This window comes from Carcharodon carcharias, chromosome 1 (genome assembly GCF_017639515.1).
Source record: "Carcharodon carcharias isolate sCarCar2 chromosome 1, sCarCar2.pri, whole genome shotgun sequence".
In the NCBI taxonomy this organism is placed as follows: Eukaryota; Metazoa; Chordata; class Chondrichthyes; order Lamniformes; family Lamnidae; genus Carcharodon; species Carcharodon carcharias.
This window is the reverse complement of record NC_054467.1, coordinates 233,669,001-233,696,248: the sequence shown is the minus strand read 5'-3', so window position 1 is coordinate 233,696,248 and position 27,248 is coordinate 233,669,001. Positions and strand designations below refer to the sequence as shown.

General features: G+C 43.3%; 1 protein-coding gene across 2 annotated transcripts in view; it reads left to right on the top strand.

Annotated features, from left to right (window-relative positions):
• The first annotated feature begins 496 nt into the window (after positions 1–496).
• fgfrl1a (fibroblast growth factor receptor like 1a) overlaps positions 497–27,248 on the top strand; it is a 350,262-nt gene continuing 323,510 nt past the window's right edge. For both annotated transcript variants that reach the window (XM_041197387.1, XM_041197377.1), the window contains exons 1-2: positions 497–1,204; positions 2,638–2,764. In XM_041197387.1, the coding sequence (XP_041053321.1) occupies positions 2,701–2,764 (64 nt within the window). In that variant the 5' untranslated portion in view covers positions 497–1,204; positions 2,638–2,700. The remainder of the gene's footprint in view (positions 1,205–2,637; positions 2,765–27,248) is intronic.

Here is a 27,248-nt window from a genome sequence, read left to right as displayed (position 1 = left end):
TCCAAATCAAAGGTCCACAAATATAAGGCGATCACCTAATAAATCCGTGGAAGAATTGAGGAGCAAATCCTTCACTCAGAAATGTTGAGGAATGTGGCATTTTATCTCATGGGGCGAATATCATGGATATGTTTAACGGGAAGTATGGGGGAGGGGGGGTGGGATGAAAGGGAAATGTGGTTAAGGTGAGATGAAGTAAATAAAGAGGGAGAGGGGCTCCTGCGGGGAATAAACACCGGTTGGGGTCGAGTGCTCTGTTTCTGTGCAGATGACACCTTTCACAAACTATTTATTTAACAGTGAACGAACCCACTTCACTCCAGAGGTTTGCTGACTCTGCGGGTGTGTGTGTGGTTGCTGTATTTCCAAGCCTGTTGCTGATAGACGGGGGAGCTCCGGCCGGAGCTCCAGTCTGTCTGTCAGTTTCAGCTCGCCGCTGATTGGCCCAAAGTTTTGCCTGCTGAAACTGACTTGCTGGTAGCCTTTCCCCGGAGAAACACAAAGCCCGACCTCCCGGTCCCAACTTGACGGGCTGCTTTTCTTTAATATATATATATATATATGAAACAAACACACTCTATCGAGACAGAGAGAGGAGGTGAAGAGACGGCAAACTGGAACAGTTGGTAACGCTGTTCATCGATTGCTTGGCGGTCATTTTTTTGTGTGTGTTGTTTCTTGGCAAGTCAGGCTCAAGTTGCAATCCCTCTCTCCAGCTGTCTTTTTTTAAAAAAAGCTTGAAAAGCGAAGGAGCTGCCAATTGGAGAATTCAGGTATTTTCTTGTTTAACTGACTGGAAGCGATCTACAGGGCCCTATTGCTACCTTGCCTGCTGCAGCTGATAAGCGTTTTCACCACAGAGAGAGAGAGAGTTCTCGGGCTGCCTTGTAAAGCAGTGATCGTTCGAGGGCGAAGGAAGCTTGATCTATTACAGTGTAAAACTCAGGACTGGAGTGTGCCGGAGACCCGCGTGTGTTGCAGTCAATGACTCTGCGCTTCTATTGCTAATAGTTCAAAGTTTGCTCTCTAGTGCGGAAGCGTTGGCAACGACCGACGGGGCAAGCACATGGATGGGTTGCCCCTGGATTTAAAAGACTGATTGTGATCGATTTTCTCTCTCTCTTTCTCAACGCACAACATAACATGGAAAGTCTATGTCTTAAGCAACGCCTTTTAGTTCCAGTTCTCACATCGGACTTTACAGGTAAGCGAGAAAGAGAATACAGTGAGAGCCACACAGAGCTTGCCCCGAAATCGCTTTGTTTATTATGCCCGTTCAGACCGGCTTGTTTGATAATGAGAAACAACTTGCATTTATATAGAGCCTTGCGCGCCTGGACGTCCCAAAGCGCTCTTAATGAACCCAGGTAGTTTCACTAATGAAAACCGTGTCCAGTCCATGTCGCGTCTGTATCTCCTCAGATAACGAGCCTGCACTTGCGATTGATTTTTTTTGTTTTAAAAAATACGCTCATCAGTCGGTGTTTGGTTGGAATGGAGGTGGATACAGCAGTCGGACACTCCATCAGTCACAAGCCCCATTCACTACCTTCAGACCCGGGAGATCTGTATCTGTGGTTGTGATTACTTCACAGAACTTGTTGATAAAAATTACCATAGCGGCTGCGTCTACCAATGGTCTGTTTTCGACAGGGGTGTGGGTGGAGGGGGTGGTGTGGGGGCGGTGGTGGTGTTTGAGTTCCCAGTTTGCAATCAGCGCTTGTGTTATTGACCCGTTCCTCAAACTATATAAGAGGGAGGCCCCTGCGGCAGCATCCAGTTCCAGTGTGTGCGTGTGTGTACACATATCTGTATATATGTACGTTGCCCATTTTTGTTTTAATTTGCATGTTTTACACGAACGTTTTCAAATGCTGCCAGAGCCTGCAGTCCTTGCACTGCAGGTGATGTATCCTCGGTAATGACCAGCAGCACGTGGCGGTGTGTACAGCCCCTGGCCATCCCTTGTCCCCTGAAGGGTGCATCCTCTCGCCTACTTTGTAACGTGTTTGGCTGCAAATTTGTAACTAATGACAATGTGTAATTACATGGTATGTTGGAGGCAGTCACTGCTTTGTGTTGTATCCTCGGGGCACCCAGCGTTAGCCAGCAATTGAGTCAAAGCTGAGAGGAAAGTGAAGCCGGTGTCAGATAAATTCCAGCGGTTTTTTTTTATATATATCTATTCCCCCCCCCCCAACCCTTTTGAGATTTATTAACATTCAGTAAAATATGCCCCTTAAGAGCAAAAGGTGACTAGATTTAGTCTCAGACCCTCTCCCCACAGCAAACCGCTGCCCTCCACCACCAACCACCAAATTGATGACAGGTACAATGTTAAACATGCAGATTGCTTTGGGTCCTTGCTGTATCCGTGAGGATTAGTGCCCCCCTCTCACCCCCCCCCCCCCCCAAAGTTTGATTAAATAAGATTGACCTTGTGAAAGGCACATAAATTGTAACCCTGGCTGCCACTTAAACCCTTGCCTTTCCTTGACAGAGTTTTGTGTGTATATCTATATATATATATATATTTATGTGTGTGTGTGTGTGAATCCTGCCAAAACGCTGTGGCTGATTTCTCCCCTCACTTCTGAAACGGAAAAAAAAATACAGAATTCCTTCATTTATTTACAGCCTCAAAAAGGAGAGGAATATAAAGAGTGAATTTCGTTCTGTTTCGCTTTGGAAGGGGAAGCGATGGAATTTCTCCGGCTGCTTTTCTTGCTTTGGGGAGTCACGGCGCTTTCGGACGGTGCCAGGGGTGAGTGAGTTACCCGGGGATTTTCAATCGGGGCTGGAAGGATACAGTTACGTCCCGAGAATGTGCTGAGCTTTCATATCTGGCTGGATGAACAGAGCAATCCTTTCTAATATATACAGGGAGAATATAACATTAGACAGGGAGAGCAATCTTGTACTTGCCTCCTTTACGGTTTCCAATGTACATTTGAATGACATCTGGGGTTAATTCAAGTGTGAAATATGTAATTCTGCTTCGGCCAAAAAAAGTTACTCTTTGTTACCTAATACCTGGTTAAGAGTGTTCATTCTCTCTCTCATTCCTTGTCTCACATGCACAGAGCCGAAAGTTGCCTGAAAAGTGGGATAAGTTGGCTCCGAGCTCCTCCCTCGGCTTTGGGGACTAGCTTGTGTGTAAAAATGGTCGGTTGCCTCCAGTTCTCAAGCCTCAAGGCAAAGAAAACAATTGCATTCCTGGTCGGATAAAGCAGAGCCTCTCTCTCTTCACCCCCCCACCGCCCCCCCACCCCCCCCCCCCCCCCCCAACCCTCCAAACCCCGCTCTCTGGCCGGTGCTACGCGATAGAAAAGCAAACAAACACATCGCTTCGCCTGTTCCGAGAGCAGCGCGCTGGTCCCACTTCATTTCCCCTTCAAACTGGGGCCGTCATTTTCCCAGTGATTCGATCCAGATGCTCCCCAGCGACCAAGCTTCCCTTCAGTAAATTAGGAAAATAGCGGGGATGAATTTCACACCGGGGTGGGGGAATCCTGTCGTTGTTATTCCCTGGAGGAGCGGGCGTGTCGTTTCAGCACAGGAGGATCCCATTACGCCCGGGGGTCGGATTTCCACCCCCCCCCCCTCCCCTCATTGTCGATTTCTTCACGCTGACCGAATGAATCTTTAAGGAAGGAAGTTATTAATGGACTTCCAGACGCATCAGACACCCGGGAATTGTCGCACCGACAGCCGCTGGCGATTGCGATTTCGGGAGCTAATCAGGGATTTGAATCCGTATTAACGGGACAGGTGGAGAAACCGGATTGAGTCTAGATTGAGTCTGGTGTCCGAGGACTGATCCCCGTGTTAGCATTCCATACTACCCCTTGGTGAATGTCCAGAGCGCACATTCCAGTCAGTCACAGAGCTGTGAACATTGAGCCGTTCCACACAATAATCTCTCCTCATGATTTATAATGTTCGCCAATAAAAAAAACCCTGATAGTCAAAAACGTCGATTATTCAAAAAGGAAAGCGAATTTCTAACGTAGATAGGTCCGAGACACAGAGGACACACTCCACCTATCTATCTGTCTCTATGGTTTAATTACCGTTAGAAGTGACTCGGTAGTCCCTGGGTTAAATAAACATCGGATGTGAATTCTGTATCTTGTGTTGATTGCATAGCCTGCCCATTGCAACTGGCTTAAACAAAACTGACAGATAACCAACGGTAATTATTTAATTGAACGATTTCGATTCGCAGGAAGAATTCCAGCCAACGACTCGAGGCTACTTCCGCGCAGCTTGCAAGAAAAACAAGGCATTGCAAATCTAATTCGCATTGTCATTCATTATAGCTGGGAGAGACGGGGTCGAGTTTGAAGTAGATGGTTATAAGATTAAGTGTTCCATACTGTACATTTATCGTGGTAGCAGTCGAGAATGGTTACATTTTGGCAGGAAAAAAATTGAGCCCGAAGTTTGTTTTCGCTTCTGACAGTGATCCATTTCACATTGCTGCTGCCTGCCAGTTAAACACGAAGAGCGGCGTTTAGGAAGCAGTGAAATGAAACGATTGTCTTTACTTTAATGGGGACAGCAAAGGATTCTGCTCTGCCTGCATTGATATGAACCCTGTTATTCTGATTTGGGATCTAGCCGCACTTGTTGCATACGGAAGGTGTGGATTTCCATGATTATCTCAATGCGATGCAAAGCCCACTCCAACTCTAAATAGGTGGGGAGAAAATTTTAAAAAAAACAAGATATATAATAGAAAAAACTTCTCAGAGGCTATTTGGTCCTTTACCTGCAGACCAGATTTGGGCCACAGGGGCTGGTAACGATTTTTTCCCAACATGGTCCGATGGTTTCCAATGTGATTCCCAGCTGGAATTTCATGGAAAGTGACAAAGTCCAGGCAGTTCCCGTGGGGAGTCTGAAAGCCCTCTCACTGAGGGAACTGGAGGTATACTTCCCAGGACAGTGAGGAAAAAGCAGGAGGTTGGAGAGAGGCTTTGAGCGTTTGGGTTCAAATCAAAGCAGCAGCTGATTAATAAATCTGGAATATTAAACTTGTCTCAGCAACGATGACCATGAAGTCATCGATGCTCATTTAAAACCCCTCTGGTTCACTAATGCCCTTCAGGGTGGGAATCTGCCATCCTTATCTGGCCTGGCCTACATCTACTCTATTAGGGGTGGACAGCTAATTCTGGCCTTGCCATTGGTACTCACGTCTCGTGAAAGGGTTAATTAGATAGCTCTTTCAGAGATTGGCCGAATGACCGCATCCTTTGCTGATCTATGCGAAGGGTTTTTTCCCCTCTCAAATCGCACAATTGATTTGACGTGAAAACGATTTGCCAAAGAATGGAAGGGGTTTTGAATTAGGATACCATGAAATGAGCGGAGGGGGCGAAAGGAACGGGGTGGAGCTGAATGGCCTTCTCTGTTTTGTTCAGACGGGGCTGGGAGCCAGTGCAGTAATGTGTAGCACAGCTCGGTGCACTTATCCATTAGTGCAGATGATGTAGATGTTCAGCCGCCTGATCGAGTAACTGGGAGTTGTGGAGTTGGATTCCTTTTGTGGCCATTAACCTGTTGCTTGTTAGGGTTTTGATCCTCCTCACTGATGGCGTGTTTTCAAAGTGGGGGGGGGGGGCGGCGGGGGGGGAGGTTAAAGATAAGAGTGTTTATTCCGATTCCTGCTTTAATGATAACACAGCAGCGAGGTTTGGGAGACTGAAGCCGCTCTTTTTTTAAAAAAAATGTGGTGTCGGTCTGCTGCTTGGCCTGTTCAGGGGCAGTTTGTTTATACTGGTCCCGTCAGGGAATGTGTTTGGAGCGATGGTGGCAATTTCCGGGATGAAGGGGAAGGTGATTGGCCTCACGGAGCTGTCCATTAATTGGGATGAGGTTGTAACCCAGCAGGTGAACAAACGTGTTTGTTTATCCTGACAAATGTTGATGGATGGGAACCCATAAACCTCGAGGACAACACAAACAGGCGCACACATGTACATACACTACCCACCCACCCCCCCACCCCCACCCCCACACAGCCACGGCAAATCCAACCATTTCCAGCATCCGCAGTTCTTTTGTTTTTAAATCCAACCATTCCTTGCGAGAAACTCTGGTTTGCCTTTGGAATTTTTTTTTGGGAGACGGAGGGAGGGGTGGGAAGGGGCAGTTCCCCATGTGAATATGGTCTGGTATAGTGCCGGAACCATATATGCTGTTACATGTAAATTTCTTAGAAAACAATGTTAACTTTAGGGTGAAGTAGGCCTCCCAACATTCAGAGATCGTTTACCAGGGACACTCCCCACATGACACGGTCTTCCCTGATCAGTGGCTACAAACCTTTCGAGAGGCTCCGCCAGAGCTATGTTCGTGTTGCTGCTGATCTTGAGTCAATGCCCACTGTAAGATTCACTGAACAAATTAATGCATTCGGCGTTAATAAGATGATTTTCGCGCCTGGTACACATTGTAGCAGGGCTGCTTTTACACTGAATTAACTGCATAAAAACTGGTCTTTCCCCTCGACTGATCTATGCCAGTCAGCATAGTCTACTTTGTCCCAGTCCCAGTCTACTTTGTTTAACTCCAGCAACATATCCCTCTATTCCTTTCTCCCTCATTCGCCTTAATGCAGAATAAATATACGAATTCGGAGCAGGAGTAGGCCACTCGGCCCCATGGAGCCTCCTCCGCCGTTCATTAAGATCATGGCTGATTTGAATGTGGCCTCAACTCTTATTTTTCTGCCCGCTTATTTGAAGAGCCGCTGCAGACTTGACGGGCCGAATGGCCTCCTTCCGCGCCGTTAAGATTCTGCGATTCCATCGTCAAGGGTGACTCAGAAACAGAAAACGCTGGAAAAACTCAGCAGGTCAGACAGCATCTGTGGAGATAGAGACAGGGTTAATGTTTGGAGTCACTATGACTTCTTCTGAGACTCCTCCCGAACCCAGCACCTGCAGTGTTTTGCTTCTATCTAAGTGGATAACCCTTGATTTCCTTGTTAGTCAAGAATCTAAACCAATGGCCTATCAAGGCCTCCTTTGTGGTGAACGCCCCCACATTCCTGACCTGCTGAGCTTTTCCAGCATTTTCTGTTTTCATTCCCGACTCTTACCGCTCTCCTGCTAAAGTAGTTTCTCTCAAATTCATGCGTGACTATCTTGTATGTATAACCCTTAATTTTAGTCTTTCACCACATGGACTGCAGCGTTTCAAGAAGGCAACTCACCACCTCTCAAGGGCAATTAGGGATGGGGGCAATAAATGCTGGCCCAGCCAGCGCGAAGCACACGTCCCGGTGAAAGAATAAATGAGGGAAAAAGAACACATTTGAAGCACTTCTTCCCCCAAATGCACTTGACTGCATTATGGTGTAAGGTATGATGGAAGCTGTTGGCTTCCACTAACGTGAAAATGATTCCAACGGCATCTGGTGGGGGCCCCCGCCATCTGTTGGGCTTAAAGCACTGACCGAAACATCCGCACTTGTACACTTTGCTCTTGCCGCTCCGCCGTTTGTGGGAGAACTGGAGCTTCAGCAAGACATTGCTCGGAGTGCTCGAGTTGGAAGGCAGCTGGGCGGCGGGTTTCACGCGGAGTGAATCGAATGGTCTTTGTACAGTGGCTGATCTCCCATTCGAACCCAGCGACCGAATAAGGCAAATGCGCCCGAATTTCCGTGGTTTGGAAATAGCCTTGCGCATTTGGGTATTTTCCCTTTACAGTTGGGAGTTCCTTATGAGCATTGTTACGGCACAGTTTCCTGCGTTTTGGGATCCTCCGTCCCTTCGTTTTCATTTTAATCTTCGGAATCTTGCAAATTCTTGAAGAAAATCCAAAGCCACCCTGTAAAACATTCACAGCACTTCTCCACCCACTCTTCCCCACCTCCCTCCACCACCACCCCCACCCCCCTTCAAACCGGTTTGGTTTGCAGGCAACAAACCCAGTCTTTAAATTGAGGTGTTTACACTCAAGTTTATTACCAGGACTGCCCGAAGTAAAGGGATTTACATAACTACGGGGTATTGAGAAAAAAACAACCCATTAGGAAGGCACTTTTTTTAAGCGCCCTCCCCCTCCCCCTTCCCCGCGATAACAGAGGATGTTTGCAGAGTTTGACTCCGTTTAGCCAGAACAATACTGTGATTATGGAGTGCAGCCCCTCCATTGAAAAAGAGACAGAAGCCATCAGTCTGAAAGCATTTTTACAGCTTTCCTGAGCACATGCCTCAATCCTTACCGGCGGATGCGGCTCGAGGAAATTGTTGTCTCAGCTTTATTCTAATAATTTCTCGAGGAAGTAGATAAGGTTTAATTGACTGGGATCTGATTCCAGGATTTCCCTATCTACACTGCTCGTCGCGGTTTGAAGCTCAATTCTCAACCATGGAAATAACATTCCGTGGTTAGAAACACGTGGGTGAAATTGACCATCTGATTTGTTTATTGCGAAGTTTTCAATGTTAATTTCTGAACGGCGAGTCAAATGGCTTTTCTTAAGCAACACACACGCATACAGACATATTCTCTCACATCCACACATACTCTCTCACATAGACATACTCTCTCATACACACATTCTCTCACATTCATACATTCTCTCATTCTCACGTGCGCACACATTCTCTCACACATATACACTCAGGCATACACATACACACATTCTCATACATTCACGCACACATTCTCTCTCTCACAGACACACATTCACACAAACACACACATTCTCACACACATTCACATTTTCCCTCACACACACAGATTCACACATATTCTCTCACGCACACATTCTCACACACACATTTACACGCGCATTCTCTCTCACATTCACATGGTCACACATACGCTCACGTTCTCTCACGCACACTCACGGATACATATTCGCACCCTCATACTTTCACAGAGGCACATACACATAATCAAACATTAAGTCGTATTTTAAAGGGCGGGATTTTATCTCACTCAACTGTTAAAATAGGGCCCAACATGAAGATTCTCTCACAAACATAGTCGTCGATCATATTCCTCAGCACCCCGGCCCCTATTGTGGTAATGTCAATGGCCGAGAAATCCCGGGACCTGGGCTTCAAACTCCACTCACGGCAGCTGGTGGAATTTGAACTCGATTAACAGAAAGTAAAATCTAGAATTGAAGGCTCGTCTCAGTAATGGAGACGATTGTTATAACAACCAATCTACCGTTCTTTCTTGGTCCCCAGAATCATGCCACTCAGGGGAATTAGGGAACGGGCAGCAAATGCCCCACGTCCATCAAGAATATTAAAAATAATCAAGCGGTATTCCTACAGATGGTGTGATGGATGTTGTGAGGAGCCGGGGCGATATTAAAATGAGGCATACAGTCAAGCCGACTGGGCGTTTTCCGATGCTTAAAACAAAGCTGTTATAATGTCATCAACGGCACACCAGGCGGGTTGATTATAAATTACTAGATAGTAAATCATGAATTACTGGAATTTGCATTGAGCAGCTTCCAAGCACTTGTGATAAATATCATCGAAGATAGCGGTAATAGTTGAAGATTGATGTCCAGGAATGCTGGTTTCCTCCATATCATTTGATCAACGGAGTTCTCATAAACCTTTGATATTGTTACTCCACACTGGCTCTCGGAGGATGTCTGTCAAACGCGTTCCTTTAGTTAAAAAGGGCTTTGGCAATGAGTGGAAATCTGTCGATATTTTGAATCATTCCGGATTAACGATTGGCACGGCCACTTCAAAATGGCACGGCTAAATAGATTGAGACCTTTCGGCTAGGTTGCATTCGCCTCTCAACTATCAGAGAGAGAGAGAGTAAAAGAAAAACAAGCTAATATATTCAAAGATACTAAAATGGCAGCCCCACAAGTACATGGAGTGAGACAGATTCTTGCTGCATCTTATTGGCAATGACAGCACATGGACAGTCGATTTCCTTAAGCCTGCTGTAAAAGTCATGGTTCACCACAGCAGCGCCGAGGGGACCGCCTGAGCAGAAATCTGATAGCAGCTCAAGGGAGTTAACCGAGGAATGCATTTGCCAGCAAATACTAGGAACATGCGAGGGACAGCAGGAGTTTGTGAACCCACATTTTGGGAGCAGCTGCCAGGACTGCGCATGGGGACGTGTTGTTCGAAATAACGGAGTCAAGCGCCTGTGACCCCCTCCAGATCAATGAAACGCCGAGGGCTGATCCTGAAGAGAAGTTCACCACTGGGGTACAGGCTTGCCAAGCTGTCCAGATCCTCCACAAGGCCGGGAAGGCTGTGACTCAAAGGCATGGCGTGAGAAAAGAAGGTGCTGGGTTAACGACGGAGTGGGTTAAAGCATCGTGAAGAGCCGGGTGGTGTTAGGACAGACATTTTGCTCACTTCACAGGGAACTGGGTGACATTGCTAATTCGACCACTGTCCTTTCATCTCGGCAAATTGGCTTTAAATCCAGCCGGGTGAACAAATGGGATGAAGGTCTCTCTCCCTCCCTCTCTCGATGTCCTTCTCTCCTCCCCCTCCCCCCAGCATTTGTTTATATACAGTTCGAAGTGAAATGAGATGGGGGGTGGGGGCGAAACAGTTTCAATGCCGTTTCCAAGTGGGTGGCGGAAGGCCCCTCCTGTCTTGGCGCCAGTTGGGGAGTCTCACTGAAGCCAGTGTGTGAGGGTCAGAGAGCGCACTGGCACAGTCAGGGGGGATGCTCTTCTCTGAGATGCTGGCTCTGTGATCTGACACCTGCTGCACATATTAAAGGGCTTATTAAAGGGCAAATGGTTACGTTTCACCTCGTGGTCCTTCCTGAGACCCGTAGTTTATTCTCAAAAGCGAATCCAGTTTTGCGGAAGCTGGTGGTCGCTCCAGCTCTGATGAAATTGGTTCACTCCTTGTGATCCTGCCCTGTGGGAGATTTAAGTGTTTTAGAAATGAGACGTCTCTCCACCCCCCCATCCCAACCAGGGCGATTCCTCCTGCCCGCCGGTGGAGGCTGACTGTTAGACAAGACAAGCCAGTGTCACTGGCGGGTTGTGCCATCATTTTCAGCTTTTGTGTGGGCATTGATAGAGCGGGGGAAAGGGAGCAGAGGAGGCTTGGGAGGCAGAACACAGAGAGAGAGAGAGAGAGCCAAAAGTAAACTTCCTAGTGAATGGCCAAGCTGGGTAAAATATGGTGGCCACAATTGGAAAAGACATTCTGCGATTCACGACCTCAGGACCACCACCCCCACCCCCAAAGTGAGATGAGCTGGTGAAGTATTTTTTAAAGTCTGATCACTGTTACAATTTAAGAAACAGCAGCAGCCAATCTTCGCACAACAGGCCTCCATAAACGGCAGTGCGGTGACGACCAAGTTATCTGATTCAGTGTTGAAAGATTAAATAATAACCCGGATTTTGGGGAACACCTTCCCCGCTCCTTCTCCGGCTCCACACGAAAGGGCAGGTGCGCCCTCAGTTTAACATCTCTGAGAGACGGAAAACCTTCAGTGACGGGCAGGGGTTTGTGTGTGTGTGTGCATTGTGCTGGTCACGGCACACAAGCAGTGCTGGAACTCTGGCTGAGCTGGAGGGGAGAGGTCAGGGCAGAGGTACAGGCCTGTCCCAACTCCACCAATGGCCCCTGGAATAACAGGTCACAACCCCGAGCGAGGCTCAACTGACTTCCCACTTGGCTTGAAAAAAATCTGCTGAATGTCACCAGGTGTTATTTCTGTCACTTTACAAATGAGACGTTGAAATGTAACCACAGACTTTTGGGCAGATTTTCTGTTTTCCATTCGTTCTACCTGTCAATTAATGTCAAACACGTGCATTCTATGGTAAAGAAAGCCTTGCTGAACTGACAGTCATATTCAGCGGCTTTTGCTGATGTGAGAAATGCATCTCTCTGGTTGGGAAACTGTAATTTCTGAGCTGGATTGCCAATCATAGGAAGTTACTGCAGACTCAAAAAATAATTCCAGACACTGTGACTGGGATCTGGACTATTTAATCCATTCGACTCTGCAATCCTCTCACCAATTTCACTAACTGCAGGACAGATGGATACTTTTATCCCTCCCAGCTGTTTCAATATTGACTGACAGAAAACATGAAATAGTATTATTGCTAATCCCTGTGTTTACTGGATTACATAAGGGATACACATTAGGGACTGGTGCTTTGCAGCAAAGACACGATTCATTAATCTCACCACTAGCGAGCGTGCCACTGCAAACCAATGATGCCAGGCATGGCATGGGAAGGGTTATTTTTTTGAAAACTGCTGCTTTCCAATGTGCCAGCCATTTCCACAACAGTTTTGAGTACCAAGCAAGTCATTGGGATTCTTTTTGGAAGTTTTGGGTTCCTGCTAGTAACCTTTTAAACATTTGTTCATGGGATTTGGAAGTCGCTGGCTAGGCCAGCACTTGTTGCCCATATAAATTTGCCCTTGAGATGCTGGTGGTGAGCTGCCTTCTTGAACCGCTGCAGTCCAATGTGGTGTTAGAAAGGGAGTTCCAGGATTTCGATCCAGCAATTGCTAAGGAATATATCAAGCGCACTCCTGGTGGAATCAGCCAAACCATCATGAAGCATTAGGGAATGTCAGGGTTACATCCAAAACCAATTACATTTTTATTTTTTCCCTGATTGAAGTCCCAATTCACCCACATCAAGCCCTGCTCTCTAAAATGGCCAAACATCCAGATGTAGATTGCAAGATTCCCCTCATGGGGCTGGTTCCAAGGGACTCTTCAAATCACATTCATTTTGTTTCATTAAAAGTCTGTACATATCAGAAAATACTTAATTTACTAAGAAACTGACTAGCATGCATAATGAAACCATTAAATGGTTCAGTATAGTTCGTGAAGGTGATTGATCTCAAATCAGCTTATTCAAGATGGAGGACTGGGCATTCTTAATTGTAAATGCTTATTTATTTTTGCTGACAAGTCCATTTTCAGATGTATTAATAAAATTGCACCGTCTTGTCACTCTTAAATACACCAAGGAATACTTTTTAATGGCAATGTAGAAAAGAAACTATTATTGTCCTGGCTCATTGAGAATCTATGGTTTGTTATTATGCAAATGACTTTCAGCAGAAAACTGAACTGTAACCTAACCAGCACAATGTTAAGTGCATTTTAGGCCCAATTGCCAGATTGTGACCAAAGTGGATACTCTAGCCTTTTTTTATTGATTTGGTGGAAGATTTCCTCCGTTAGATATTTGTGCCTCAACCATAAACAAGTTATCTCTCCATCTTGCCACCTGTGTGCAATGCCAGTGGGGAAGAGATGGTGTCGTGGTATTGTCCTGGGGAGAGTAATCCAGAGACCCAGGATAATGCTTTGGGGGACCTCGGTTCAAAACTCTGTCATAGCAGATGGTGGAATTTAAATTCAATAAAAACCTGGAATTAAAAGTCTAATGATAACCATGAAATAATTGTTGTAATAACTCATCTGGTTCACTAATATCCTTTAGGGAAGGAAGTTTGTCTCCCTTACCTGGTCTGGCCTACATGTGATTCCAGACCCTGGAGTCTTAAATATACCCTCTGAACAAGGGCAATAAATACTGGCTGAGCAATTGATGCCCACAACCAAAGAGTAAGAAAAAAATATCCAGTTTTTAACTCAAGCCCCTTTTCACTCCTGCACCGTTCCTGTAGCATTCCGCGTGTACAAGAAGAGCTTCAGGTTCATCCAGGGAACTTGCTGCTCTCTTGTTAATGGTTGCAACTCCAGCACAAATGGCGAACGGAGGAGGTCGCCCTCTGAGTCCTCGGTCCAGATTGTGTGAAGTTCTTGTTGTGAATTTAACGTGAAAGTCCCGCAGGGCTGCTGCATAACACCAGATCAGAAGAAAAAAAGAATCAATGAACATAATCATTTTAAAACATCTGTGTATGAAAAAGTTCAAAATAAACAGAAAGAAAACACGTCAAGTTAGAATAGTTTACAAAAATATTAAACTCCTTGTCCTAACAGGTTAAATAAAGGAAGTAGTTCCAACGGTGACTGGATAATGGCAAAGACCGTCGAACATAATTCACTGGTCTGCACTGCAGACATGTTGTATAATTTAATCTACAAACTGTAAGTGGTATTTCCCTTGAGGAGAATATTTTGGCAAGTTTATATTCTCCAAAACCACTTCAAATGCAAGTGGTTATGTATGTGTTGGCTGCTGCTGCTCTGGAATCTGCCCTGTTTACATTGCAATGTGAATTTCGGAGTATTAGCCGGACCACTAAAACAACTGTGCCTGGGCAATCTTGTGGATAGTCCGTTGTTTAAAAGTTGAAAATCGCAACACTTGCCCATCTGGCCTGAAGAATGTAGCGATGCTTAGGAGCAGCAGCACAGAGCCACAGGACTGAAAAAAAGACCAGTGTAATCCGCCTGATTGCTTCCAAAGTTCAAAACCCCTTTCCCTACCACCAGCGCCCCCCCCCCCCCACCACCATACTCTTACTCTTAATTCACCCTCAATTGTCCCTTCCCCAATAAAATTTCCAGTTCCCTCTCCAATTTGCTGATAGTATCCTATCTCTACCCTCTCCTTAGGCAGCTTTGCCATATATTCATAATCTTGCATGTCAATTAGCTAAATTCAAAACCATTATTACTTCCCTTTTTTGAACTGGAGCCAGGATCACTTGTTTAGATTTCGTGCACCAGCCAAACTTTAGCTTTTCGTAATGTAATATTTTGTCGAAATTCTATGCTTAAAGATCAAAGGTAGTATACTTATATTATATAATAGAATATGCAACAACCTGGGCTTTATCAATAGGGGCATAGAACACAAAAGCAAGAAAGTTATGTTAAACCTGTTTAAAACGCTGGAATAAAGACACAAAATGTTGGAAAAACTCAGGCCTGCCAGCATCTGTGGAGAGAGAAACAGTTAACGTTTAGAGTTCCTATGACTCTTCTTAAGAGCCGATTCAGCCTCAACTAGAGTATTGTGTCCAGTTCTGGGTACCACATTTTAGGAAGGTTGTAATATCATTAGAGAGGGTGCAGAAATGGTTCCAGAGATGAGGAACTTATGTGACGTAGAAGGATTGGAGAAATTGGGATAGTTCTCTTTGGACAAGAGAAGGTCGAGAGGAGATTTGATAGAGGTATTGAAAAACACGAGGGGTGTGGGCAGATTGAATATGGACAAATGGTTCCCATTGGGGGAAGAATCAAGAGCCAAAGGGCACAGAATTATGGTAATCATCAAAAGAAGCAATGGTGATATGAGGAAAAACTTTTTCACGCAGTGAATGGTTAGGATTTGGAATACACTGCATGAGAGCGTGGTGAAGACAGTCAATTGAGGCTTTAAAAATGAAATTAGATCATCTGAAAACAAAAAAAAATTGCAGGGCTACACAGAAAAGATGGGGAGTGGCATTAGATGAATTGCTTTTTCAGAGGGCCAGCACAGACTTGATGGGCTGAATGGCCTCCTTCTGTGTTGTAACCATTATATGATTCCATGATTTTATGATATATTATATTTTGTTGCACTATATTCTTTTACATTCATATATATATATATATTATATTATATATATATATATGTTCCTAAAAATCTTAAAGATATTGATGAAGTCTCCACCGAGGCTTCTTTCCTCCAGTATTAACATCATCATCTTATTTAGCCACTCCATGTAACTCAGGTGCCGAATCCCCAAAGTTAGTTTCGTTGCCCTTATCTATATTCGCTTGAAAACAAGTTCAACCCAACTGTTGTATAGTGAACAGAATTGTAAACAGTATTCAAGTTTAGTTCAAATCAGTATTGCCCTTAGCTCCTTGGATTTCATTTCAAAATACCTCGTGGTTTTGCTTGAATTCTTCACTGTTGCTGTAGACAATCATGTTGATTTCAATATAACAAAATTCCTTCCATGTTTTGTATCCTAGAATCTATTATTGAACACTTTGTAATCCAACAGGTACTATTTGGACCAATAGTGGCTGGACTAGTCCTCTTGAAAGAGCTAAAAACAAAAAAACTGTGGATGCTGGAAATCCAAAACAGAAACAGAATTACCTGGAAAAACTCAGCAGGTCTCGCAGCATCGGCGGAGAACAAAAGAGTTGATGTTTCGAGTCCTCATGACCCTCCTTCCTGTCGAAAGGTCATGAGGACTCGAAACGTCAATTCTTTTCTTCTCCGCCGATGCTGCCAGACCTGCTGAGTTTTTCCAGGTAATTCTGTTTTTCTCTTGAAAGAGCTATTCATTTAGAGTCATTTACTTCTACATCTACACACCTGTTATAGATGGACATGAAAGAGAAGCTGGAACCCAAATTCCCTTTCCTTACTGTCCATAAGCAGTGCATTTTTTGAAAAGGAAGATGTGTTTCTTAGTCCCTGAGTGTGTGGTCAATTTTAATAGCCAACAGCAAGCTTTCATGGGTTTAAACAAAGAGGATTATTTATTCACATATTCATTCACTCTATAAGCCTAAATGCTGCTTTACTCACTGATGCAGTTCAAGAAGATAGTGCACTTTTACCAATTGCAAACAAAGGAAAAAATTGTAAGTTATGCATTTGGCACCCAGTGTAGAAGATGTTTTCATTCCTGAAGGGGTAGTCTAGGTGGATTCAAATAGCCAGCGTTGTATATCAGAGCTGTTGCAGGATTCCCTTGAAGACATGGATTTTCCAATGGGTCATAATGTTGGTTACTTGTTATTTTCTCACCAGGGGGTCTTGATTCTGATCTTGGAAAGGAATCAGGCTGGGAGACTTTCAGACATTGCAGTCTCCAGGTTTTACAGGCATAGTTGTTACTCCCTTGCTCTGCTGCAGCAGCCGGCCTCTGGCTGTTGTTCTGTGTAGCCTGACCAGTCTCTCCCTGGTCCTTGGAGTAATAGATTTGTTATCTGAAGACAGTTTCAATCAAATACTTCTATTACCCACCTAGAATGGTTTAAAGATAGAAGTCATTGCTGTACAATGGAGAATGGATGGTGTTGGGGGGTGGGGTTCTGTTCACAGCCACTTACGATAAACTGGCTTCTACAGTTTTCTTTTGAGTACCAAGCTCAGAGACAGGGAGCCTTGGGGCCTATAGATTTTGAGTTTTGGGTGAGTCCACAAACAATAGTAGGTAAAAATCCCACCGATAGGTTTTGTTTTGGTATGTCCACTGAAGGGACAGTCTCCACCCATAAGACCATAAGACATAGGAGCAGAAATTAGGCCATTCAGCCCATCGGGTCTGCTCTGCCATTCAATCATGGCTGATAAGTTTCTCAACCCCATTCTCCTGCCTTCTCCCCGTAACCTTTGATCCCCTTACCAATCAAGAATCTATCTATCTCGGTCTTAAATACATTCAATGACCTGGCCTCCACAGCCTTCTGTGGCAATGAATTCCATAGATTTCCATAGAATAACCCATGGTTATTCAATCTGGGACATTCCCGAGACTTGCGGCACAAACTGCAAAAATCATGTGAACTTTGGCAGCCATCTTAGCAGTCTTGTTAGTGTCCATTTTTAAATAAAAGACAGTTTTAGAAAATTACATACTGAACCCAAATTTAAAGTTTTGAATAGGACATGCCTTCACTGGGCATGACAATATCCCTTTGCATTTTTATGTTTTCCATGGTTTACTCCTCTTTTCTAGTTTAATCACCTTCTATTGGGCCACATTGAACAATACCTGACACTTGTCAGTCCAATTTGCCAATCTATCTGAATTGCTCGGTGATTGTTCTTTGTTATGTGTAGGCTATTAAAAGATTTTATTGCCAGAAAATATAGATGTCATTGTTTCTATCTCATGCTCAAATCATCATGTACAATGTAAACAATCATGGTCTTAAGGGTGATATCTGAAGCATCACACTGATTGCCTTCTTCCATAATGACATGGCTTTGTATGAAACTACTTTGCAAATTGAGCCAATTTATTATCTGCTCCAGAAACTTCACCCTATCTCATGCCTTCATACCTTGTCAGCATAGAATCTCAAAAGATTCACTTATCCACCTTACCCACTGGTCCATTATCTCCTCAAGGGAAATCTTCAAGGAATGTCAGCCATGACCTTAATCCCATGAAGCAAAATTGACTCCCTTTCAATGCTCCTTATTTTTCTAGATACTTCAATCATGTTTTCCCCAAGACTGGTTTTCTAACTGATGACAGATGTTAGGCTTGCTGATTTGCAATTTTCACGTTATCTTTATGTTTCCTTGTTATATATAATTTATTGGCCATAGTCATAAAGTCCCACTCCATTGGTTATATATAGCTTGAGGGCACTACTCACCAAGCATGGGGCAAGCATCCATGAACTATCATAGCCAATATGGGGATTGAAGCTCCACAAGTGGCATCATTCGGCATCACTCTAACCAATTGAGCTATTGACTTCCTTCTTATAGACAAGCGCTTTTCCTCAATTCACTGGCATTATTTTGGTTTGTAACAAATCCCTGAAAAAGAATGCAAGAATCTGACTGATTTTCATTAGCAATTCCTTGATCAATTGCCTTGAAAATGCGGCCACACTTCTCCCACTCCAACTATAACAAAAAAAAACTGCTAGTCTGTGTTGCCCAGCATTCACATTCACCAGAATTCTCTGATGACATGATGGATAGCACTGCCTTCAGGTAGCTCTAACAACTGATTTACACTATGGCATTGTCGTGCAGTTGGGGCTGCAATTCCAGTCGCTACTTAGCTGACTGTGTATAGAAATACCATGTTATTCTGTTTGTAACCTAACAGCAATACATTTTACAACTGAACAAAAACATAAAGATACTTAAGGAGCTGACAGCCAGAACAGACAGCCTACAGTTATGAGTGATGTTCAAAAAGGGTTACTTTAAGAAACATTTTATTCCCAATGAATGATCCATATTGCTTAATCCCATAAATTTATTTGCTCTCCACTGTAGATTTTGTCTGAATTGTGCTGATTAAACTTAATTACATAGAAATTTGTCGGGTGATAGTGCAGATTGGGATTGAGATGTTTGGTAGGGGTCCACCAGACCCCAGAGTAACCCTTGACTTCTTGATGAATGAAGGGAACTTTAGTAAATACATGTTTTAAACATAAACTGATTTCACCAAAAACAAAATGCACTAGAGTTGATGCTTCCCTCACCTAGTCTTACCTGTAGATACATCAACACCTTCATTACAAACAACACTTTTTTCGCCCCCATTCCTAAGTGTGTTTTGAATACCCTTGAAGCATTCGGACACTAAAAGTAAATGGAACAAAAGATGCTTTAATATATTTATTTCTACATGTAAATATTGAATTATATTTAAATAAACTATTCCTTTCCGCTTATGTAATCCCAGCCATCCACTTGGCTTGTGCGGTGTATGGAATGCCTTAGATTTCCGTGTGTGCTTTGAACCATTTTTGTTGGTGTTTTCTTTCATATTATGGGGCATCATTGGTGAACATTGATCCAAGTTTATGTTATAGGGCATAGCTCTGAAATTGCCACATGCCGTACTGCTGTCTGAATGCAAAATGAAGTTGTTCGGTCTGATGCTCTAACAGAAATGCTGACTAAATTAAACTATATGAATTGCCACATTTATTAAATAGAAGATAAAGAGTGTAGCTAAATGTGTTAAGCACTTATGCGATAATATTGGACAATGAGATTTCTGCTCTTGCACGAATTTCAAGGCTGTTGCCATAAATCTTGTCCACAATCTTACTTTACTATGAGACTTGTTTAAATCCATACCTCAGTGGTTGGAACTGTTGCTCCTTATTTACAGTGCAATTTGCTTACTTTAAATTCCGCATCAGAGTAGCCCATCCCATTTGACCTTGAAGTCTTTGGAAATCATGCACATACATCACTTCAGATCTTAAGGAGTTTGCAGCATATTTTTGTATTTTCAAGGAAATTAAAGAAAGGGGCAATGCCTCAGTGCTGCCTGGTCTAAATTAGTCTCACTCCAGGTAGCATGGACAGATGAATGAACAGAGGTCACTGCAAATAACTGAGTCACTCCAGGTAGCAGGGAAACATGACTGAATACAGATCCCGACAAAGAACTGAGTCACTCCAGGTAGCAGGGACACACGAATGAACATAGGCCACTATAAGTAACTGTCACTCTAAGCAACAGTGTAAGCAGTCTAAGGATGGATAATATTTACTTTTTCAGTAATAATGTTTGTACAGTCTATACCACAGTGTGGTTAGCCTAATTTCTTTAAATAAATTATATGCACAGTTCTCAATAAAAGCAGTAGCTTGTCTCAGCAGTGTTACACAGATCAAAAGATATGTCCATGGGAATAGATAGGGGTTAGCGCCTAATACGACATTTGCCCTTCCATTATATTTGGATAGTTTCTATCCTTAGCTCTGAAATAATTTATTCACACTGATAATTCCTTAAAAAACTGGGATCAGGGTTTCAACCCCCACCCCCCCATGAATAACTAGAGTTCCTATTGGAGATTGCTAGCTTTCAGCAAGGCACCTTGATAGGAACTAATATACATCATATTTTGTTCATGTGTGTTTACATGTCTTTCAATTAAGTTACTCAAGCTGACATGGAAGTAAAGACACTTTAATTAACAACATGTGCATTTGTATCAAACATCCACACATCAACAGTTACTGCACTCAAAATAATTCACAATGGGGAAGCACATCAAGACTTCTTGACTAATAAGATGCAGTATAAATGCAACTTAGAATCATAGAATCATCCAGGCCAGAAGGAGGCCATTCAACCATTGTGCTGGTGCTGGCTCTTTGAAAATTTTAAAAACTACCCAATTAATTCCAATCCCTTAAAGCCCTGCAGATTTTTTCATAACCAAGGCAGTCCTTAAAACTTACCTCTTAACCAAACTTTTGGTCGTCAGTCCTTATATCACCCTATGTGTCTTGGTATCAAATTCTATGTGATAATGCTTCTGTGAAGAGTCTTTGGAAATTTTACAATGTCAAACGCATTATATAAATGTAAGTTGTTGTTTTATTCCTCGATTTCCTTTTGAAAGTCACTTTGGAATTTGCTTCTACAACCCTTTCAGGTTGCGTATTCTAGTCCTCTCAAGCTCAATCTTAGTGGGACAATAACACCAACAACAACTTGCATTTATATAGCACCTTTAATTTAAGACAACCCAAAGCAATTTAAGAGGAGAGTTAACAAACAAAACTTGACACTATAATGCAATATGGGGCAGAATTTTTAGTTCGGTGTGTGAGTGCGCGCTGACCTGCTTGAGCGTAAAATATCTCATGACATCCGGCAAGTGCCCCAACGTCATCCCGCACTCGCGTGATATTTTGGCCGGTGCACACTAAAGTTGGAAGCACGCCCGCTGTTAGTTAAGAGGGCACTTAGGCCTATTATGTTCCAATTGTCCCCGACTTTGCATGGTCCGTCCAACCTTATGGTTGATGGATGGGCAAATCGGCCAGGTAGACTTTGCATTTTTGATGAAACCTCATACAAGAGTGGGATAAGGTTTCCGTTTTTAAATTTAAAAAAATGAAAATGTATAGACAGAATTTTCATCATGTAAATGTTCAGGCGACTGATTCTGATGCATGGACATTTTTTCAGGATTTTAAAATCTTTATTTATTGGTTTTAAATTCTTCAGCCAGCTCACTGCCTTCAGGGAGCTTTTACTTACCCTCCCCCACATGCATGCTTACGTCAGCGCCAACCTCCTCCTACCCCCACCCCAGCTGCACTGAGCATTTCAGCACGTGTTTCAAGCTGGCTGGCTGTTAATTGGCCAGCCAGTGTGAAATCACGGTTGGAGGGCCGATCATGGGCAGCAGTCCATTCCCTGGCCACTCCCAGGCCCGCCAATTGTGCCCGCACACCGGCCTAAAAATCCTGCCCATGATTGTGAACTCCTTCAACTCAACTTTGGTGTTACCTTGAAACACATACCTGGATACAGCTTTGGGGCTCACTTTGAGGGCAGTAATTGAGGGTAGTGATGTTTTACTCTGCCTCAGCCATGTGCCTTGGCACTAACCTTAGAATTGGAATTGTACCTGCTAAACCTTTTTCCCACAAACCAGTCCCCCTATAGCCTCCCTGAGCCAAAGTGGGAGGAAAAGTTCTTCGTACACCATTTACAAAGGTCGCCTTCATAATTTTGCAATTTAGTTCCCTAATATGGATAGTTTTTTATTGTGAACTGGATTGAGATTGTCTAAATTCATCTCATTTAGGAGGCTTACAGCTGACAGGCACAGGGGATTTTACCCTAGAATTGTTTTCTTTTGCATCGAACAAGATCTGCACATAAAAGAGAGGCTATTTAATCTTTGAAATAATGTTTGCATGAGTATTTGAATGTGGTTCTAATTTCTTAACTGATGAGTTTTGGAACGTTGTGGCACCAGGCCAGACCAAAGTGTTTCTCCGCAAGCAGTCCAATTTTTGGCTTTCTCTTGCACCCTTCTTAGATGCCAGTTCCACTGGCAGGAGGCTGAAACCAGGCCACCAGCCTAGCTTTCTTGGCTGGAGTACAATGCTTGGTTTGTCAAGTAGTTGGGGAAATGGGGAGAAAATAATAAACTTTCAAAAAAAAATTTTTCTGTGGCTGCAAATTCTGTTGTCCTTCCCTGTGAGGAGATGCTGCTTAATTCCTGGAATCGCAGTGGGGAATATATTTGGTGGTATATTAATGTATCCATAGGCACCTGGCTTCCTTGCCCCTCCCCACAATAACCCCACCCCCATTTCTCTCAAACTTCCTCTTCACGTCACAAATCCTTTTTAAAATGATGTCTGAATTAAAGTTACTTTGAGATCCCCATGAACGTAATGTGGCAAATGATTGTTCAGTGAGTCTTGGAAGTTTCCAAATTAAATAGACTGGACATTGACTGCAAGTTTTGTTTCCCCATGTTTTTGTTGTACTAGAAGTAGTTTGTGGCTGACTCTTATTGGCATTTGCTGTTACAAGCTATCTATTTTGACAGAGAAATTCTTTGATATGTGTGTGCCGCACTTCTGCGTGATATAATTATATTTTTCTCTCCATTGCATCCTCTGATGGACACTCTTGGAGACAGTAAGCCTTTGTTGTTTTTGAAGGCAGGCATTAACCTCTGTAGGAGTGGACCTGGTTAGAATAGGAAAGCAGAACAAGCTGATAGACCCTTCATTTTTTCCCCAAAAATTTACTTTATTCATAAAATTTATAAAGCACATTACAGCACAATTCAAGTGTGGCAGTGCATATAGTGCATCACTGATCAGCTTGGTTAAATATGTTACTCTAATGTGCCTCACTCTACTTACAATGCAGGTTGCATCTACATTTGCAGTCTCTATTGTAAGTACACCTATACTGCTGTTAGGGAGGGAGTTCCAGGATTTTGACCTAGCAACACTGAAGGAATAGCATTATATTTCCCATCAGGATAGCGAGTGGCTTGGAGGGGAACTTTCAGGTGGTGGTGTTTCCATCGGTCTGCTGCACTTGTCCTTCTAGATGGTGGTGACCATGGGTTTGGAAGGTGCTGTCTAAGGAGCCTTGGTGAATTCCTGCAGTGCATCTTGTAGATGGTACACACTGCTGCCACTGTATGTTGATGGTGGAGAGAGTGAATGTTTGTGGATGGGGTGCCAATCAAGCAGGCTGCTTTGTCCTGGATGGTGTCAAGCTTCTTGAGTGTTGTTGTAGCTGCACTCATCCAGGCAAGTGGAGACTATTCCATCGCACTCCTGACTTGTGCCTTGTAGATGATGGACAGGGTTTGGGGAGTCCGGAGATGAGTTACTTGCTGCAGGATTCTGAGTGTTTGATCTGCTCTTATACCACAGCATTTATGTGGCTAGTCCAGTTCAGTTTCTGGTTAATGGTAACCCCCAGAATATTGATAGTGGGAGTTTTAACAATTGTACTGCCATTGAAATTCAAGGGCTGATGGTTAGATTCTCTGTTGTTGGAGATGGTCATTGCCTGGCACTTGGGTGGCGCAAATGTTATTTGCCACTTGTCAACCCAAGCCTGGAAATTGTCCAGGTCTTGCTGCACTTGGACATGGACTGTTTGAGTGTACTCAGAAATCCAGGGAAACGTAATCATGGAAGCAGAGATTGAAACCCTGCGAGGTGGGTTGTCGTTGAAGCTGTCCAGGTTCGAGTGACTTTTGGAGAGAATACCAAGGGGAAGCCTTTGAAGGTGGAGATTGGTGAGACTGTTTGGCTCACAATGTGACAAACATCTGGGTGGGTTGTTGAGAAATCAATGGAATTGGGTTTGGTCGCATTTGTCATTTATTGTGTAGTTTGACCACAGTCTGCCATTAATTCATGTACCTCATACTTACCCTGAATGCTAGAGTTTAAGATAGATATTGTAAATTGTTCTATCTTTCTGAACTTGGATAGTAAAGTTTATTTTTGTGTGTTCAAAACCTGTGCAATCTTGTGGTTTTATTCACCTAGTAATTGTCTTGAATCTCAAACTTGGTCCACTTTAAACAAAACATTATTCGTTCCTAAATGGATCTCTGCCCACAACTCGGGTTCTGGCCAAGGAATGTAACAAAGTTTAAGGAGTGCCTTAGTAGTCCTGGACTTTGTAACATACCAATCTACAAAACTCTGGTGTGGATAACCCATTGCAGCGAAAGATCAGGAGATTTTGGACAAACCAGAGAGCGTCTTTCATTGAGTTGATGGCCTTTCAGCAGCAAATAATTTTTGTCTCGATGTGCATCCCTGGGAACAGTGTGTAGGGTATTGGGTCCTGTGTTATGGAGCTACTCGGGATGAACCTCAACAAGAACCATTGCATCTCTTTCCAGATGTTCTTTGCAAACAGACATTCCAAAAGCATATGGGACATATGACAGATACTTCATGTGGAGTAGATACAAATTTTAAGGTGTTAATGTTCAAACTGGTAAACACTTGAAGAAATAAAACTGCATCAACCCTCCCAGCACATGCTCCACAATCAAAGAATGATTTTGGGCTGTCCCAGCTCTGAAAACCTGCCTGATGAGGTTACAAAGGGACAATACCTGGCTATATAGTATGTTATTTCCTTTTCTGAATATTATTCTTTTCCTTACAAATTTCCACTTATTTAAATGGCTTATGAAACCATTAGAATGATGAAAAGAAATGACACCTTGTTTATTTGCTTTGTTACATTGATCTGCTCACTTATTTTGACACCAGAGCCTGATGAGTATATTTTCACAGTATCTAGGGCTGCCAAAATCAGCTGTATTTATAGCTGTTGCCATTATCTAGACTATAAAAATGCCAACAAAGCTGCTCAGACCTCAAGAGGGAAACTGAATGGCACTCCAAGTTTCTGGTGGTCTGAAGATTCAATAACAGGCTCATAACACAGACGTTTAACTCTTTGAGGGTAACAGTATTTTCCCCTTATTTTTTGCACACACTGGCCAACTAGCTAAATGAAGTGTTGTTTTCTTTTATTCATCAAGGGGTCCTTGCTATATGGTGCGCCATTTTGCACCTTTCTCATTTTGACTCTGTAGATTTGAAGCAGACAGGAAATTATTTGGCCAGATGTTGCTATTTCAATAAAACGTTTGTGGGTGTTACTTAAAAAGGTTAAACATTCCCTCTAGTCTGCATTTCTCATTGACCATGTCTAGGGCCTGTTTACTGTCTGTAATTGTCTATATATTATACCACACATATCTAAGTTACTGTATGTGAAATAAGTACATGATCAATGGTCATATGGATGAAAATTATATATTAAAAGATATCATGTATTCTTCATGCAAACTATTAATATGTTAATATATTCATTGAGAATGCAAGTGTCTGTGAAATTGGTTAGTAATCTGCTTAATTTTCCAATCATGTACATACATGTTTGTCAAAAGACAAACAGTAGGAGGCTTGTTGGTCCATCAAGCCTGTCCCAAACAGTCACAACGCTACTAAGCATCCTGACCCCCAGTTTCCTCCCATCGACTGCCATGTAATTTCCTAGGAAAGGTTAAAAGAACACCAATAAAATACTAGGTCATTAAAAAAAATGTCATATTCATTTATGGGGTTGGGCCAGCAATTATTGCCCACCCCCAATTGCCGTTGAGAAGGTGGTTGTGAGCTGCTTTCTTGAAACACTGCAGTCCGTGTGATGTAGGTACACCCACAGTACTGTTAGGAAGGGAGTTCCAGGATTGACACAGCGACAGTGAAGGTTTGAAGACATATTTCCAAGTCAAGATGGTGAATGGCTTGGAGGGGAACTTCCAAGTGGTGGTGTTCCCATGCATCTGCTGCCATTCTAGATGGTAGTGGTCATGGGTGTAGAAGGTCCCTGCAGTGCATCTTGTAGATGGTACACACTGCTGCCACTGTGCATCGGTGATGGGATGAATGTTTGTGGATGGGCTAAAAGAATCAAGAAAACGTCTCCCTGGTCCCCTAGGACAATCAAAACGAGTTTCAAGAGACGAAAGTGACCATGGGTTACATGCAACCTGTCCCACCTATTCTTTTGTACTCAATATGATATTACCCCCTGGAAGGAAGGCATACAGCTCCTTTAGTTATAGCTCCAAGCTTTATTCCAGGTGGCTGATGTGGGTAAAATTATAAAACCTACATGGCCAGTCTGGGGAAATTCAGCCGAAACATCAAAGAAGCTATTGAAAGCACTCCGTCTCTGAAATGATTCTTCAAAAAAATAATGCTTTTAATGCTCCAGACAATCACCTTGGGTCTTTTTAATTAGGTAAAGGTGCTAAAAACCCAAGTTTTTGTTGTTTTTGTGTGAACCTCCTGATGGTTGTTCACAATTTTGGGTTTTAACTGAGGCATTAATGTTGGCCCGGACACAAAGGGAAGATCCTTTCTTTCCTTTGGGACCACCAGAGAGAGTAGATGGAGCCCAAGCTCAATGTTTCATTCAGAAAAGGCTCCACCAACAGTGCAGCTCTTCATCAGTATTACACTGACGTGCCAGCCTGGATTATGTGCTCAAGTCTCCAGTGTAGGGCTTATACCATGCCCCTTCTGACAGAGGCAACAGGGCTACCACTGAGCCAAGGTTGATACTTTAGAAAAGCACAGGCAAGGGCGAATGAAATATAGTCTTTAGGCACCCACATTACTAACTTCTGGAGGAGTGATGGTCAAAAATGTAGAAGAAAGGGAAAGGGATACCAACTGAAACCACCTAGGAATTTCACTCTCTTATGTGAAATGAATCCACGGCTGGCATGATGTCACATGCAAGAAAATTAAAATA